Source organism: Emiliania huxleyi (genome assembly GCF_000372725.1).
Source record: "Emiliania huxleyi CCMP1516 unplaced genomic scaffold EMIHUscaffold_43, whole genome shotgun sequence".
NCBI classification, from domain to species: domain Eukaryota; phylum Haptophyta; order Isochrysidales; family Noelaerhabdaceae; genus Emiliania; species Emiliania huxleyi.
Window position 1 is genome coordinate 659,766 of NW_005198751.1, and position 17,544 is coordinate 677,309.

Consider the following 17,544-nt stretch of genomic DNA (forward strand, 5'->3'; position numbering starts at 1 on the left):
GAGACCCGCCACGGCGCGGGCTCGCTCGCTCGCTCGCTCGCTCGCTCGCTCTCTCTCTCTCTCTCTCTCTCTCTCTCTCTCTCTCTCTCTCTCTCTCTCTCTCTCTCTCTCTCTCTCTCTCTCTCTCTCTCTCTCTCTCTCTCTCTCTCTCTCTCTCTCTCTCTCTCTCTCTCGCTCTCTCGCTCTCTCTCTCTCAGGGTCGCGCCGCGGAGCAGAGCAAGAGGCGCGACAGCTGAATCGCAAGCGTTGCGGAACGCGAGAAGATCGCGTTTAAGGTTTCAGGAAGCATTTACCGTAACGGTGAATTCTTTTTCCCACTTGGCCCGCTATCAGGCCTCCAAATCGCGACGTTTGAGCGCAGCGCACGCGTTCCCCAGCCCCACGGGTCACGCTCGCGCAGGAGTGAGGAGACTTGCGTGGAGACGCGAGGGTTGCCCCCCCCCTGCCCCACCACCTCGTGTCTGTGTGTGGAGAAGTTTACCTTACCTTACCTTACCTTGCGGGGAATGCGGCGAGGTGCTGTGCGTCCGTGTGTACTCGCCGAGGGCATCGCGCCGCAAACCCCGCGCATTCCGGTTTCCGCTCATTCCGCCCCAGCAGAGGCTGCAGCCGATGCGACAAAAACACCACTGTAAAGCGGTGACGATATAAGCGTGGGTGGGCTTGCTTAGCAGAGAGCAAAAAAGCAAGAAAATACACCCACATAGTATTAGACCCACGAAATCCGAGACCCCTCCCCCCCACCCCGACCCCCCCACCCCCTTTGCTCCCCTCCCCCCCTCGGGAGGGCCGAAGAGAGGCGCCCGTGGGGACCCCGCAATTCCCTTCCCCCCTCGGAGAGGGGGCCGCACGGAGGCGTACCCCGGGGGCCCCGCTCTGTCCCTCGCATAGCGGCCACTCTTCGGATCGCTGGTCGAGCGACCCGGGGGATGCCCCGCGCGCCTGACCCAGGCGCGAAAAACGAATCTGCGAGGCGAGGCCGCTCATGCGGCCCGATGGGGAGGAACGGGGCGGACTGCGGGGATCGGCCTCTTACACCGCCCTTCCTTGCAGCGAGCCCCCTCCAACCCACCCGCGCTAGGTCTCGGGTTTGACGCATGCATGGGGTCACTCCCGCGAAACCCGTGAACTAGCCGGGGCAGTCGGACGGAGAAGGGGCAACTCCGTGCACTGACGGTCGGCCGTCAGAAACCACGCCTGTGTGGATCGCGTCACACCAATCCTCGCTACCCAACGCGGCCAAAGGATATCCACCTCGAGAACCTCGTGATTCTGTGTGAGATCTGTATCTTGGTTTGCCAACAACAAACCTAAAACCCCGAGACCTCGAGAAGGCATGCTTCCACCTGAGTGGCATGGCGTCCGCCGCCAGCAAGCGCGCCCGCACCGGCGAGGACGCCGAGGAGGGCGAGGAGCCCGTGCCGGTCGCGGGTGGCTTCGAGGCGCCCATCTTTGGGCAGCGCGCTCCCGGCCAGGTCACCACGCTGGCGCTCGAGGGCGAGGACGGCCCTCTATCGCTCAGTCGCGTTGGCGTCGCGAGCGACCACGCGGGCGCCTGGTACGTCGCGACCAAGGACTCGCTGCTGCACGTCCCGGCGGCCAGCCCAGACGGCGAGACGGGAGCGCGCTGTTTGTGGCGGACCTCGGCAACCACAAGTCCGGCGAATTGAGGTGGCGACGGGAGAGGTGACGACGCTCGCGGGCAGCGGCGAAGAAGGCGACGCGGATGGCGTGGGCGACGCGGCACAGTTCAGCTACCCACGTGGCATCGCCCTCAGCCAAGACGGCGGCGCGCTGTTTGTGGCGGACTTAGGCAACCACAAGATCCGGCGGGTTGAGGTGGCGACTGGCGCGGTGACCACGCTCGCGGGCAGCGGCGAGGATGGCGACGCGAATGGCGTGGGTGACGCGGCGGAGTTCGACTACCCACGTGGCATCGCCCTCAGCCAAGACGGCGGCGCGCTGTTTGTGACAGACCAAGGCAACCGCAAGATCCGGCGGGTTGCGGTGGCGACTGGCGAGGTGACGACGATCGCGGGCAGCGGCGAAGAAGGCGGCGCCGATGGCGTGGGCGACGCGGCGCAGTTCTACATCCCGTCTGGCATCGCCATCAGCCTAGACGGCGGCGCGCTGTGTGTGGCGGACCTCGCCAACCACAAGATCCGGCGGGTGGAGGTGGCGACGGGAGAGGTGACGACGGTCGCGGGCAGTGGCACCAGGGGCAGCGCTGATGGCGTGGGCGACGCGGCGCAGTTCAACGGCCCAGCTGGCATCGCCATCAGCTCAGACGGGAGCACGCTGTTGGTCAGTTCGGGAGATGGCTTCCGCCAGGTCTGCGTGGCTGCGCCTCCTCCGCCTCCCTCCTTTGCCCCGATCTTTGTTCCGCCTTCGAGCCTTGCAGCTGACCTCGCAAAGACGTGGGGCGACAAAACCCTCCCAGAGGGGAAAGTCACCTTCCTGGTCGGCGACGACCTGGAGCGCATCGAGCACGTGAGCAAGAACGTGCTCTGCGCCCGGTCCCCGGTCTTTCGGACCATGTTTGGCATCGGCATGAAGGAGCGCGACGCCGCCGAGGTCACGGTGTCCCACACCGACCTCGCCAGCTTCACTGCCCTCGTCCGCTACCTCCTCACCGACCAGTTCGACCTCGGCGAGGAGGAGGGCGGCAGGGCGCAGCGCGCGCTCGACTTGCGGGAGCTGGCGCAGATGTACCAGGTGCCGCGCCTCGAGCTGTTCTGCGCGCAGGCGCTGCAGGAGAGCGTCGCGCCGGCGACCGCCGTGCCGCTGCTCGAGGCGGCGCACACGCGTGGCCGACCACGCCGCCGAGGTGCGGGCGAGCGGCGGCGTGGAGCAGCTGCGCGACTTTGGAAGGCGACGCGCTCGACCAGGTGGCGGAGCTCAAGGGCACGATGCACGCGCTCCGCGTCGCGGAGAGCTGAGAAACCGTAGCGATCAGGGTATGACACAGGTCAGCACACATCCGTCACAATCAGGGTCCAGGGATATCCGATATCCCGCACGGAGGACGGAGCCCTGCGGCGTACACATTGTGGTACGGAATTCAACATGTGCTGAGAGAGGATGTGAAAAAAGTCTCTTGTACCTTGACCTCTAAAAAACACACGTAGAGCGTAGAGTGTTACGTCACGGACACGACCACCCCGACTGGGCGCGCCGGCGGCCGCACCGGCCGCGCCGGCCTCGCCGGCCGCACGAGCGGGCCGACGCTCCGGAGCGCCTCCTCGAGCCCCAGCGGCACGACCGCAGAAACGCCCGGCGTCGGCGAGCTCTTGCACCTCCGGAGGGCGAGGCCGCCGAGCAGCGGCCCGCGCGCCGCGTCCGCCTCCGCCTGCTCGTCGAGCTCCCTCTCGAACGTGCTGCTCCGGCTGAGTGCGTCGAGCGAGGCCGCGACACCCACCTCCGCAGCAGCCTCCTCGCCCATCACCTCCGCCGCCGCCGCCTGCTCGCACGCGTCGGCGGCGGCGGGGCCGCTGGCGGAGAGCTCGCACGCCACCCGGTCCACCCAGTCCTTGTGCGAGGCGTACAGCGCGGCGTAGCGCGGCTCGGCGTCGTCGACGTCGAGCCAGGTCACGTTGTGCGCGTCGTCGCCCGCGCGGAGCGGCAGCTGGACGGCGAGGTCGGCCGTGCAGTGGAAGTGGAACGCCGTCGTCTCCATCCACGCGTTGTCCGTGTTGCGCGGGTCGTCGACGTAGCCGCGGTACACCACCTCGCCGTGCGCAAACAGCTCGTCGACGGCCGCGTTGAAGGCGGCGCGCTCGGCGTCGGAGGCCATGTTGCCCACCTCCTCGGCGAACTCGCGCCGCACCGTCACCGACACAACCTCGCCCGCGTCCACCATCCCGCCCGGCAGCGCCCAGACGCCCGTGTCGCCGCGCTGGATGGCGACAATCTGCAGCTTCCGCTTGTCGCCGGGCTTCCAGCGCGTCACGATCGGGTCGGCGGCCCGGTTGGGCCCCCACTTGCCGAGCATGCCCCGCCCGCACACGCCGGTGCGGCCGCGCGGGTTGACTGGCCGCTGGTCCGCGTCGAAGAAGAGGGGGCCCTCGCACGAGAGGCGGTGCTTGAGCTCCGCGAGGTTCGGCCGCGGGCTGTCGGCCCAGCCGTTCGGGTTGGCGTCGCTCCGCTCGGCCGCGAGCACCGAGGGGGCCACGAAGGGCACCGGCGAGTACTCTGGCCAGGGCACCTTCCAGCTCACCTTTGCGTCCTCGACCGGGAAGCGCGGCGGGTACTTCGGGTTCTGCTGGGACCGCGCGTGCACGTGCGCCGTGGCGTGCGGCGGCGGCGGCGGCGGCGGCGGCGTGCGGCGGCGGCGGCGGCGGCGCAAGCTTCTGTTAAGGCGCCGCCTTGGCTTGGTCCGGGCACTCCATCCGCGTCAACTCATCGCAGCGGACGAGCAGTGCGCTCGCCACGTCAATCTCGAGGAGTGCAATCGCCCGCTCGCCACGTCAATCTCGAGGACTGCAATCCCGCGCTGGCAAACAGAGCCAGACCGGAGGCGGAGTGTGAAGTGTGGACCGACGTCACAGTGATGCGGCCGTCGTGTGGCGCGGAGGCGCACAGCCGCGAGAATGCGATGCGAGGCGGAGCTACGACCCGTGATCGCTGGGCCAGGAGCGTAGCTTCGAAGTCAGATCGGTTGAGGCTGCGCCCATCAGCGTCAAGAACGAAATCGACCGAGAAGAAGTCTCGGACGCCACGCACAGCTTTGGAGAGCGATTCGCCCTCGAAGACGAGTGAGAAGACGCGGCGGACGAAGTTGACGGGGTCTTCGTTGGTCTGCATTCTTTGCGGGTCCAGCAGCAACGAACTGCCCCACACTGGTCGACACACGACACCGATCCAGCGAATCATGAACTTCTCGCACTTTTCCCAGCGTGTCATTTCTGAGTTTGTTTTGTCATTTCTGTGTGAGCACTTGAGCACCGGATAGGGTCGATTCCGCATGGTACGGGACCCCTCGATCGTCTCGCCCTCCCTCACTGGTGTGTTCATGGGGGGTGTCATAACAAACACGGTACAGGATCGAGGTGCACGCTGCCGAGGCAGTGTCGTCCCCCCTCTCCCCGACGGGCGACGGTTTCTGTGTGTGTGTGTGTGTGTGTGTGTGTGTGTGTGTGTGTGTGTGTGTGTGTGTGTGTGTGTGTGTGTGTGTGTGTGTGTGTGTGTGTGTGTGTGTGTGTGTGTGTGTGTGTGTGTGTGTGTGTGTGTGTGTGTGTGTGTGTGTGTGTGTGTGTGTGTGCGTTGTGTGTGTGTGGGGGGGGTGGGTTTTTTGTTTGTTCTTTTGGTTGGCGCAGGGACTTTTGAAGGCCCCCGCACGGGGGGTCCCGGCCGACGTCATGCGCGTCTGGACACGGCCCTCCGTACACGGAAACAGGATACTGAAGGCATTCCCGAACCCAAAACAGGATACTGAGGGCAGATATGAGCTCAGCTCAGTGAGATCTAGCAGCACATACCCTTGGTGCCCAGAATAGTTCAGTCTGAAAAAGTCGGTCCGACCGCGCGAAGCCGTTTGGCTGTCTGCAGAGCCCCCGCGGCGCGCGGGCACGCCTGGTCCTCTCGCGGCGGCGAGGAGGGAGCGAGCGCCGAGAGCAGCGTCAATCCTGTGTGCGAGGTTGGAGGGAAGACACTTATGCTCGTAGATCAGGGAGGTGTAGATGGCCGGGATCAACCACCTGCACTTGGATGAGCCGCAGCCTAATCTCCGCCGTCGCTGCAGCAGGCAGCAGCTTGCCAAAGGAGCCGCCAGCGTGGAGTATAGATGCCAAAGCCATGCTCCATGGTGTTCGCCACCGATACGCGAGCCCCACTTTTGTTGCTGCGCACTCTCATCTATTGTGGACGGGACGTAGCCTTCTGGCACGGGCAAGACCTCGGCTGGCACGTAGGAAGGTGGAGGTCCGGGCTCCCCTAGTCCCATGTTGACGACACCAGTAGACAGCTCCTTGCCGAGCATTGATGTGCAGAGGGCCTGGTAGATGACTGGACCAAAGCACTGCACTCCGGAACCAAACACTGCATGCACTTGCTCGCTTCCGGCCCCGCTGTGCTCTTGGAATGCAGCGTTGCACGGCACAGGCAGTGCGGCAAACGCTGGATGCTCGCCTCCGTGCTTGTCCCTGCAGTCATACTGCGTCAGTTAGCACTGTAGGCGAGAGCACGCCGAGCACCGCACTCGTTGCAGCTGCCGAGGGTTGCACGCGTAACTGCTGTGGGCGCCGGCGGGCGCGATGTTTTGTTCTCGGTATGAAAGAAAGACCACCCAAGGCTACCGCGGAGCAAAATCACGCGCACAACTCCAATTAGAACTCCAATTAAACAAAAACTCCACTAGCGGATAGAAGAATTTGGCGCATATTGAAAAGCCCCGCGAAGCGTTCACCGTCGTCTGAAGCGCCGCAAAACATGATAGCTGGGCTCATCAGTCCTCCTGTCGAGTCGCCTGGGCAAGAGTCCGACAACGACAGCTTGCCGGGTCAGGGCTACACGTCCAGCCACGCATCGAGTGACGACGAGCAATCAGCAATCCTGCTCCTCGACGACAGCACATCGTCCTCGCATGCCAATCAGAGAAGGCAGGCAAGACATCCCAGTGACGCCCGACCGACCCACAGCGACCCCACGGCTGAAGATCCTGGCAATATTGCGCTATCGCTAATTTTGCGCCCTGCGAACGACCACGGTGTGCCTGCAACCCACGGCCGCTCAAGTCGGTGGAATTTATTCAACGCTCTTGGCATGCACGGCAGAAGAACGACATGCGCAACTTATCCGATCCCCTTCTGCTTGAGATGGCTGCACAGAACACAGTATGGGCTCGGCCGTCGGTCCATTCAGACTGTGGGGGCAAATGCATACATACCCCACAGCCACGCTCCAGACTGCGCTGCTGATCCGGCAAATTGGAGGACCTCGTGCCACTCGGCTTCTCTTATGCGTGATGCCAGCAGAAAGGACGCTGATGCATGCTCAAATGAGGCACTGCGTGTCTCCTCGCAGCTGCAGCTGGCATCCGCCGTGGACTAATAAAACTGCGATCTCAGTGCCCCAGCACGCAAATTTTCTCTGCGGGACTACCGCCCCACACCCCGCCCGGGATTGAATTCACACCTCTCAACAGCTGTTCACACCTGGAAAACTCATCGGATTTGGGCCACTTGCCTGGGCGACCCCGGACCCCTGGCGGACGCGCATGACGTCGGCCGGGACCCCCCGTGCGGGGGCCTTCGGACTTTTACTACAATGACATCAGCCAACGGCGTGGCGATGTCGCGCGCATCTACGCGGTGCGTGCACAAGACAAGGAGTTTGGCCTCTGCCACACGTACGAGCTTGGCCGCTCTGTCCGTCCATGCTGCCGTCGGCGCAGCGCATCCTGCCTATTGGCGACTTCACGCAGCAGAGCACCTCTCCAGTCCAGAAACAGGGCACGCTCGCTGCTGTTGGGGCCCACGAAGCGTGGATCGCGTGCCTGGCGGCGTGCGAGGAGGTCGACAAAAACACGCCGCAGTCGGAGGCGATCAAGTTCAGGGACGCAACTCGCTTCCTGAGGGAGGGGATGTAGAGTGTACCAGGTAGAGCGCTGCCGATCCCCACCCTCCACCAGGGGGTCTGAACCTGCCTGCGAGGTCTCTGGGGGGCCACAGAGCCACGATGGCAGACTGAGCGGTCCGTCCTCCTCTTCGGCCCCGCCTGGCTCGCGGCGCGGAGAGAACCCGGCGCCGGTCCGCGGCTGGCCTGAAAGCCCGTCCGCAAGCCCCTCGGAGCCCCCAAGGTGCGCCCGTTTGCCCCGCGCGCCGCCCGCGCCGCGCCTCCGTTTCGAGGAGGCCGTTCCCGGCAGATGCGCTTCGGGTGGGACGGGTTTTATTGTGGGTCGCATCCCGGCCCAGGGGCGGGACCAGAGCTCCGCGATAGGGTGACGGAGCTCCCCGCCCGGCGGCACACTGCCCGCTCACCGCTCGCTCCGCCCGTGCTCGCAGGCCGAGCGCCATGCCAGGAGGAGCGACCCGACCAAGAAGGCCCAGGAGGTCCACGCAGCCCTCCTGCTTGTGGCGTCGGCCTACTCGATGCGGGCACCTCGGGAGAAGCCGTTCCTGCCCGGCCTCAATCACCCCTCGAAGCAGCTGCGGCCGCGATTTCATCTGGTGACCACCCCACCCCGGCAGGCGCACGCTGAAGCGAGGCCGTCCCGCAGCGCTTCCGAGACGGGGCTGTTCGCGCGGAGCGTCACGCCGCAGGCGTCCGCCGGAGGCCCGCCGGAGGCTGAATGCGGCGGCCACGTCAGTCTTTTGCCCGCGAGGAGCCTGGCCGTCTCTTCCCAGCCGCTTTGCACGCCCCCAACATCCCCTGACAGCAGCAGCGCCTCACGGCGTGGGCTGCGAGGTCACTCGGGGTGACCCAGGGGGCGGCGGGGGAGCACTCTTCCGCCGGAGTAGCGGGCGGTCTTTCCGCTACTCGCTCGTACTTGAGGTGCATCCACGCCCGCCCACCACCTTCCCGGCAGCCCCACCCGCTCGGTGACGTCCTCACTCCCCCCCCCCCCTCAGGCGAGGCCCTGACCACCAAACTCGCGCTCTGCGCTCCGGGAACGGGCAGCAGCGCGACGCTCTTCGAGAGCGAGCGGCGGCGGCGGCTCAGCACGAACCATGTCAGCGCAGGGCGGCGCTATAGCTGCGTGGCGGGCCCCCACCACCGGACTCCGTCAGGGCTCGCGTCTCCCTGCCAGCGCGGGAGCTGAGGGGAGCGCAGTGTCTGTGTCTGTGTTGTGTGTGAAAAAACATTAGATTCTGCATTCTCTTTGGGGTCTGAGACCGTCTCTCGCACCAAATTGTGAGACCACAGCCAGACCAAAAAAAAGGCAAAGCCGGAAGCCTCCCAGATCGGCCATCGCTGCAGAATTCGGACGTTTGCTGCTAAAACAGCTAAAACGCACCGATAAAAAAGACTTTAGCAGCCAACGCAGCCGAGACGCGAGAGATAAAGCCCGAGCAGGCCGCAGAGCGAACTCGCCGTACTGAGCACCGCAGCGCGAACTCGCTCCTGCTCGCTGCGCAGCCCTAGCTGCGCTCCATTTTTGGCTCTGGCCGCGACCGACCCAGGCCCGGCTCCAGCCGCGGCCACGTCCGAGCCGGCGGCGGCCACGCAGCAGGGCGCGCCACCGCACATGCCACTCGCCGCAGCGGGCGGTGTCGCCGGCGGCGACGCACCGGATGCTGCCGGCATCGAGACACGGCGGAGCTGGTTGCCGAGCAGGAGGACGGCTCGGCACGGCGCCGGTGCACGGGACCGTCGCCATGTACGCCGGTGTCGTGGAGGGTATGATTATCCGGTAGGAGCCTGAGCGGGACATGGTGTGCGTGGTTGTGAGTATGCACCGTAAACGAGACGCGATCACGCTTTTAGCGCGACATTGAACGGACTCCGCCTCGAGAGGGCGTTTCGCGTGCGCGGCGCCGCTTGGGCGGGGCGGGAGAGCAGAGGCACGCGAGGCGGGCGGGAGGCGGGCGGGAGGCGATCTCAACTGCAGAAATCGCGCCGCGGAGAGCTCAAGTCAGCAGAGCGGCCCCTGCAGACGAGGGGACGGAGGTCGACGGCCAATTAATCGCTCTGGCGGGGCGTCGCCGCGGGGGGCGGGAGGCGTGGCGGGCGGGCCGAAGGCGCGGGCGAGTGTGAAGAGAACCGACGGCGTCAAACGGTCCGTGTCGGCACACGGGCGGCACGGGCAAGGGCCCGCACGTGCCCCATGGCCAGGGGGAGCGGCGGCGCTCCTGACTACGCTCGAACAGGCCCCGCGAGACGCCTCTTGCGGCGGAGGTCGAGCGGCGACGTCGAGCGCCGACTTCCGCGCGGCTCCTGCGTCGGGCGCGTGGTGCGCGTCGAGAGGGGTGGGTCGGACAGGCCGGTCCAGGGGGTCGTGTGGGCGCGTGCGAGGGCCGGAGTCGTGAAGCCACCCTCAATAAATAGGCCGCCGGATCAAAGTTGAGTCGCCGGCGCCTGAGAGGCGTCCGGCCCTCGTCTAGCAGCCGCCGTGAGGCAACGGGAGCTCCTCCGAGGCTCAAAATTGGACCCATCTGACCGCTAACGCGTCCTCTGCAAGGCTGCGTCTTCGGGCTGCGGCCGGCGGAGACTGCCCAGCCTCGGCGAACCAGCGAAGATGGGAAAGCCTCGTTCGACCACGCGAATTTCTTTTCCAGAGGTTCAGACCCCCTGCCCTCCACCCTGCCGCAACAACCACTGTGCAGCCATGCGGAGTCTCCTGCTGCTGCTGCTGCACTGCCACGCACACACGGCGGTGCGGCCATCTGGCGGCGGACGCCGGACGGGGCCGGCGCGGCGCCCGGCGGCTTCGCCAAGGCGGCCCGCTTCAGCGCGACGGCCGGCCGCCACGCCGCCGCCGCAGACGCTGCTCTACCACAAGCCGAAAGGCCTAGTCGTCACTCACTCGGACGAGCTCGGCCGGGAGACTGTCTACTCGCGGCTGATGTCCGACGCGGCTCTGCCGGCGGCGCTGCGGCAGCAGGGCGTGCTGCACGCCGTCGGGCGGCTCGACCAGAATACATCCGGGCTGCTCCTGCTGACGACGGACGGCCGCCTGCTGCACCACGTCACCAACCCGACCGCGCACTCGCGGGCGGCCGCGGGCAGCTACGCGGAGGGCGGCGGCGCCGTGAGCAAGACGTACGTCGCTAGAGTGGCGCGGCTCAACGCGTCTGCAGTCGAACGGCTGCGGCGCGGCGGCGTGGGCCTCGGCGGGGGGCTCGGGGAGAGCGGGCCGGCCGAGGTGGAGCTGCTCGAGGAGCGAGGCGCGAGCTGCACGCTGCGGCTCACGCTGCGCGAAGGGAAGAACCGGCAGGTGCGGCGGATGCTGCACGGCGTCGGCTATAATAATAATTAGAATAGAATATCATATAATTCAGGTGCGGCGGATGCTGCACGGCGTCGGCTCGTCGGTGATCGAGCTGCGGCGGACGCACGTGGGACGCCTCTGCCTCGGAGAGCTCCCCGCGGAGGGGGAGGTGGAGGAGGAGGAGGAGAAGAGTAGTGCTGAGGAGTGATGCTAATACTGTAGGAGGGCTCGCCGCGGGGGAGTGGCGTCTGCTCTCGCCGTCCGAGATCGAGGCGTCCCTCGGCTACGCGGCGGCGGGGGAGACGGCGCCACCTCCGCTATCCTCGGGCGAGGGCGGAGGCGGCGAGGGCGGAGGCGGCGAGGGCAGAGGGGGCGAGAGAGGCGGCGGCGAGGGTGGCGGCGAGGGCGGCGAGGGCGGCGAGGGCGGCGAGGGCGGCGGCGGCGGCGAGGGCGGCGAGGGCGGCGGCGTCCGCGTCAACAAGGCGCTGCGGGCGAGCCACAGCCGTCGAGAGACGGACCGGCTGGTTGCGGCGGGGAGGGTGCGGCTCAACGGCCGCGTGGCGAGCGCGGGAGACCGGCTGCAGGCAGGCAGGGGGAGTTTGGGGGGGGGGGGGGGGGGCTGGACGGCCTCCGATTCCCTCGAGAGTCCCTCGAGAGCCCCTCGAGATTCCCCCTGGCAGGCGGGGGACGTTGTGACGCTGGACGGCGTGCGGGTCGACTGGGCGCCGCTCAACGGAGCGAGCGGCGCCGTCGGCGGAGAGCGGGTCCGCTTCTCGCACCTCAAGATGTGGAACACAGAAGAATAGAGTATGACAGAATAGACTCTACTCAGGTCCGCTTCTCGTACCTCAAGATGTGGAAGCGGCGCGGCGTGATCTGCACGACGGACCGGCGCGTGCGAGGCGAGCACGCCGAGGAGGAGGAGGAGGCGGCAGGTCTGATTGGCTGCCTAGGGGAGTGTTCGATGGCCCTCTAGGCAACATCCTCGACGGGCTGTACGGGAACCTTCTAGGAACCTTCTCGGAACTGTCTCGGAGCCTTCTAGGCAACATCCTCGATGAGCTCGGCGAGGTGGAGGGCGTGGGAGAGCGCATCTTCCCGATCGGCCGCCTCGACAAGGACAGCAGCGGTCCTCTGCTGCTGCTCCCCCTCGGGCGGCAGCCTCGGGAGAGGACCTGTGAGCCCTCCCTCCCTCCCTCCTCGAGGCCTCATCCTGCTCACGTCCGACGGCGGCCTCACAAACACGCTGCTGCGGGCGGGCGAGCGGAAGCGGAAAGAGTACATCGTGACGACGCATGTGCCCGCCACCGACGCCGACATCGCCCGGCTCGCCGCCGGCGTGGTCCTCACACGACGCTCGCCCAGTCGGACGTACCGACGGCGGCTCTTCACAGCCTCCGGCTGCGAGCAGGTCATCACGACGCTCGCCCAGTCCGACGGCCGCGCCAAGCCGCTCACCGCACGGACGCGGCCCTGCGTGGTGGAGCGGGATGCCTCGCCCGCCCAGCCGGCGCGCGGCCACGCCCCCCTGTTCGGGGGAAGGGAGACCGGCCGAGACTGGCCGAGACCAGCCGAGACCAGCCGAGGGTAGGCGCGGCTGCGGTTCGTGCTCGAGGAGGGTCGGAACCGGCAGATCCGGCGCATGTGCGCTGCCTGCGGGCTCGACGTGATCAAGCTGCACCGCGTGGGCTTCGCGGGCATCACGCTCGCCAACTGCGGCAGGCCGGGCGCGTGGGCCTTCCTCACCGACGCCGAGCTCGACGTGATCATGCCTGGTGGCGCGGCGGCAGCGAGCGGGCAGCAGCAGCAACAGCAGCAGCAGCAGCAGCAGCAGGCCCGGCCGCGACGGCCGCGGCAGCGGCCACGGGCGAAGGGTTAGCCTCTCCGCGGCGTAGCCCCTCTACTTGTGACTGTTAATCCCGGCTTGCCGGTGTGTGCGGTGTGCCGCTCTCTCCCGAAATGGAAATCCTGTGTCGAGATTTTTTCTCCTCGCGAGGATTTTTGTCGTGTGCTGTGTAGGGGGTGCGCAGCGCCCCAAAATCCAGCAGTGTGGGATTTCGCGCAATCGCTTGACTCTGAAAAGCTCGCATAGGATTCCTATCCCTGCGGTGAGCGCTGTGGTCGCCGCAGACTGGCTCCGACTTGACGGCGGCATGGAGACGTGATGCCTCCATGCCGCCGTCGAGTCAAAATCGACATGCGAGTCGATCTTTGGCCCGCCAGAGGGATATGCGGCGTTCGGGCGACAAACAGCGCTGCGACCGCGAAGTGGCGGTGAACATGCTCCCACGGTGCCGACGCGGCGCCGGAGTGGCCGGCGCTGCTCGCCGCGACCACGATGGCTACTCTGATGCTCCGGGCCGACCCGTCCTACCCGACGGTGGCACTCTTCCACGTCTCGGGCGTGCAGCAGAGTCACCGACGAGTCGGTCCGCGTGACTCCTCGTGTCCCGTACCGTTCTCACACATCCATAAACTCACTTTGGCCCCACTGAAGCGATGCCTCAATCCTGAATCCTCAGATTTTAGATTAGGCGGACGCTTATCTACTCATCGGATTCGCGTGTTCTAATTCGTAACTGTCGGCGACACGGCCTTTAATAATACATGCATCGCAACTTACGCCGGGATCGCGCTTAGAGCCGCACGCGCAGGACCGCGCAACCCTGCCAATAACCGTCCCCGACAGAGCGCGCAGCACACACGCCATTGCGCCGTTGCGCGGAGCGCGCCAGAGGACCGCTCACCCCTCTCTCTCGGTCAGAGCCCGAGGAGGAGCCCGGGGCAGAGCAGGAGCCCGCGGCAGGGCAGGGAGCGAGCCGAGACCCCCGAGCCGCGCTGCCACCGCCTCCCACTGCGCAGACTCCCACTCCTGCAGCGCCTGCAGCGGTCTGTGCCGCAGCCGACCCTCGCCCCCCCGGCCGAGGCGGGGCGCGGGGAGCGTGGTGAGCAGCAGCGTGCCGGGCCAAGGCCCCGCGCTCCCAGTCCCGCCCCCGCCGCGCGAGGCTAGCACCTGCTGCACCCGCTGTCGCTGCGGCGGCTGCGCCGCGGGTTGTTGCAGCGCCATCCGTGGCCACCGCATGGCGAGGCTCTCCGCCGCGGCACCGAGCCGCCGGGCGAGCGGGCGAGCCTGCACCGCGAACTCGCACGCCGCGCCGCCCACCCGCGTCTCCCGCAGCGCCTGCCAGCAGACGCCGCGCTCGGAGAGGCGCGCGGCGCAGTCGGCACTGACAGAGCAGGCGAGCGCGACGGCGAGGATGGCCGGCAGCCGCGCCGAGAGCGGGATGGGCTGCCGCGCACGCATCCGCCGCCGCCACGCCTCGGCCGTCCGCGCGCGGAACTCGGGGTACTTTTCCGCCTCGCGCGCCGGCACGACGGCGAGGCCTAGCAGCGCGCCGGCGAGGCCACCTCCGCCCTCGGCGCGCGAGGGCGGCGCGAGCGGACCGCGTCGCCTCGGCCGGGAGGCGGGCTCCGGAGCGACAGGGGCGTCGGTGAGCGTCATGCCGGCGCCGATTGCGAGTTGGCACGCTGAGAGGCTCGAGCCGTGTTGCACTTGATTTGAAGAGAAACATGCACCACACTCCTTTGGTTTTTTGTTTTTTTTCTTTCCTCCTCCGGGAATGTACGTTCTTGGCCTCGGCAGGCCTCTCCGAAAATACGGATACGTTGCCCGCGCCATTGCCCGCGCCGCCGCGCCGATGGCCTCCCACCGCATCGGCGCCCGCCTGTCTGGCCTCTCGCCAGAGCAGCTCGTCGCCTTCATCGACGAGCAGGCGCCTCTCTGGAGCGCCGCCGCAATGCGCGTGGCGGAGGAGCACGCCGCTCGGCTCGCGGAGCAGCCCGAGTGGGTGCTCTCCGAGGTCCTCCTCTCGCCGGACCTCGCCCCGCACATCCTCGCCCAGCTGCCGACCAAGGAGCACGCCGCCAAGGGGACGTGCCGCGCGTGGCGCCGCGGCTGGAAGGAGACGCTGAGCGAGAGGCCGCGCCTGCTCGTGATCGGCGGCGAAGACGGCGGCGAAGGCAGCGAGGGCGAGTTCCTCAGCTCGCTGGAGCGGTACGACCCGTCAACGAATGCGTGGAGGAGGAGGCTGTGGCGCCGATGCCTTCGGCAGGAAGGTATGTCGGCACGGCGGTGCTCGATGGCAAGCTCTACGCGGCGGGCGGCGAGAGTGAGGCTGATGGCGAGGATGAGGATGGCGAGGCTGACAGCGCAACTTCCAACCTGGTGGAGCGGTACGACCTGGCCACGAACGCGTGGGAGGAAGTGGCGCCGATGGCGGAGGCGCGGAGCGACCATGGTGTGGCGGTGCTCGACGGCAAGCTGTACGCTGTGGGTGGCTGCAACAACGCCGACGGCGACCTCAGCTCGGTGGAGCGGTACGACCCGGCGGCGAACGCGTGGGAGGCGGTGGCGCCGATGGCGGAGGCGCGGTGTGATCACGCCATGGCGGTCCTCGACGGCAAGCTGTACGCTGTGGGCGGACAGGGTGCCGGCCACAATCGCCGCAGCTCGGTCGAGCGGTACGACCCGGCTGCCAATGCGTGGGAGGCAGTGGCGCCGATGGCGGTGGAGCGGCGCGCTCTCGCCGTGGCGGTGCTCGACGGCAAGCTGTACGCGATGGGCGGGCAGGACGACGGCTACCACGCGCTCAGCTCGGTCGAGCGGTACGACGCGGCGACGAACGCGTGGGAGGCGGTGGCTCCGATGGCAGAGGCGCGGTTTTATCACGCCGTGGCGGTTCTCGACGGCAAGCTGTACGCTGCGGGAGGCTTCAGCAACGGCTTCCTCAGCTCGGTGGAGCGGTACGACCCGGCCGAGAATGTGTGGGAGGCGGTGGCGCCGATGGCGACGGCGCGAGGCGCTTCTTTCGCAGTCTTGATGTAGAGCGCTCCAAGATAGTGTCCCTCCCAGCGCGACGGGTCTCTCTCTCTGTCCGAGGAGACACTATATCATACACTCGTCAAGGCACTGTGGCAGCTCCGAATAATTTTATACCAACAAGGCTGGCAGGAGCGGTGTGACGTGACTGCTCCATCACACGTGCCTTCAACGACTACCGCTTAGACCGCGACCTGCTTTTAGCCCCCCGCTACCCGGTTGCACTCGTGCGACGTAGCGGGGGGCCACAACTACGTTTACGAATCGAAAACATAAGTAGTCCCGCGAGGTGTGAATTGGCCGCCCCAGTAGCCCCCCTTCCACTGGCTGTCTCAGGTGGCGGGCGTGCTGCCCGCCCTTCTCTGTGAGAAAATTCTTTTCTCTTGTTACTTAGTCAGAGTGTCAGCTGTCCACGAGACCTGCACCTGTACCTGTGCTCTCCCCGAGACCAACCCGCGACTCCCCGCCGACTCTCTGTGTGTGTAAGTAATGGTTTGGGCGAGACAGCTTAGTGTTACGAGTCACGCTCACCCCTACCTGTCTGCTACGGGTGGACTCAGCCGATGGCAGCAGCACATGCAGGCACGGTGGTCACAGCACGACACTGAGACTCTGAGCGACTCACACCTCTGCGCTGTCTGGTCTAGTTAGTCACCCAGTGGCACGGGGTGAAAACTAGCGCGTGGAGATGGGGGCGGTGCGCTGCCGGATCAGCGCCAGGAGGACGCGCCGCGCCCGGAGGCAGCTGTCCCGGAAGGCCGCCTTCTCGGCGGTGTCGAGGTTGGCAGTCGACGTCATGAAGTGCGAGCGGAAGGCCGTCTGCAGGTCGAGGAGGGTCTCTGGAACGGACTGGAGGTTGAGCGCCTTGAGCGCCTCGTAGGTCGCCTCCGTCTCCTCGATCGGCTCGTCCGCGGTCTCAGACTCCTGCCAGGGAGGGCGGTGCGGGGAGGGCGGAGTCACATAGACAGCCAAGACAGGCACGGGGGACGCGAGAGCGAGGACTGTCCTGCGATGGAGGCGCGGAGGCGGTGGCGCTGGTGGACTCCGAGTCGGTCGCCTCGCTGGCCTGGGGCCGCATCCAGAGCGAGAGGAGGTTGCCGCGGGTGAGGCCGCCGTCGAAGTGCTCCATCACGAAGAAGTCCTCGATGGCGCGCGAGCGCGCGACGTAGTTGACTCTCGGCTCCTCGATGGCCTCCCACCCGCGCACCGGGTCGTCCTTGAGCTTGAGCCGCTCCTGCAGCGGGCAGAGCCCTGGCTGGAGCAGGTAGACGACCTCCGCCTCGAGGCCCTTGGCCTGGTGGATGGAGGACACGAGCAGCTTCTCGCGCCCCGTTGCGACGTCGGTGTCGTAGTTCTTGCTGAGCCACGTGACGAAGGCGGAGCGACTGAGGCATGTAGACGTCCACCTCCGTGTTTTGCTGCCGGAAGGTGGCGATGGCCTCGAACAGTGCAAGCATCATGTCGTGGTCCGAGCTCGCCGAGGAGGACGCCCTCGAGAGCTCGAGGCGCAGCGAGAGCTTGGTGACGATCGCGTTGATGGGGCCATCGAACCCGTTGAGGAGCTTGTGCATCGCCTCCTTCGTCGAAGGGCAACCGTTTATCCTCGCGTGCACGTAGCCCTTGGCCAGCAGCACGCTCCAGACCTTGACGACGTCGGCGGCGAGGCGAACCAGAATCAGCGTCGTCTTGTGCGACGGAATCGGGTACTCCCAAAAGGTGGCGTTGTCGCGATACCTGCCCTCCAGGTCGCGCATGCGGACCAACTCGTCCGTCGAGCCGGTGGCGGCCAGCGCGGGCT

At 66.9% G+C, this 17,544-nt stretch overlaps 4 protein-coding genes across 4 annotated transcripts; 1 reads left to right on the plus strand and 3 right to left on the minus strand.

Moving 5' to 3' along the window:
* Window positions 1–3,517: 3,517 nt before the first annotated feature.
* On the minus strand, window positions 3,518–4,240 carry EMIHUDRAFT_45000 (hypothetical protein; the record flags this gene model as incomplete). Its single annotated transcript, XM_005769250.1, has 1 exon — window positions 3,518–4,240. A coding segment is annotated over one exon (723 nt), but the record flags the coding sequence as incomplete, so codon positions are not given.
* A 4,669-nt stretch (window positions 4,241–8,909) lies between these two features.
* Window positions 8,910–10,181, minus strand: EMIHUDRAFT_356059 (hypothetical protein; the record flags this gene model as incomplete). The annotated part of the gene is made up of 3 exons (XM_005769251.1): window positions 8,910–9,357; window positions 9,543–9,586; window positions 9,789–10,181. A coding segment is annotated over one exon (216 nt), but the record flags the coding sequence as incomplete, so codon positions are not given.
* A 1,186-nt stretch (window positions 10,182–11,367) lies between these two features.
* EMIHUDRAFT_56325 (hypothetical protein) lies at window positions 11,368–12,575 on the plus strand (the record flags this gene model as incomplete). Its single annotated transcript, XM_005769252.1, has 5 exons — window positions 11,368–11,464; window positions 11,653–11,802; window positions 11,955–11,996; window positions 12,073–12,278; window positions 12,459–12,575. Coding segments are annotated over 5 exons (612 nt in total), but the record flags the coding sequence as incomplete, so codon positions are not given.
* Window positions 12,576–13,403: 828 nt separating this feature from the next.
* EMIHUDRAFT_356062 (hypothetical protein) lies at window positions 13,404–14,414 on the minus strand. The gene has a single exon (XM_005769253.1). It carries the CDS (start codon window positions 14,367–14,369, stop codon window positions 13,611–13,613), a length of 759 nt encoding a protein of 252 aa, XP_005769310.1. The 5' UTR covers window positions 14,370–14,414; the 3' UTR covers window positions 13,404–13,610.
* Window positions 14,415–17,544: the final 3,130 nt, after the last annotated feature.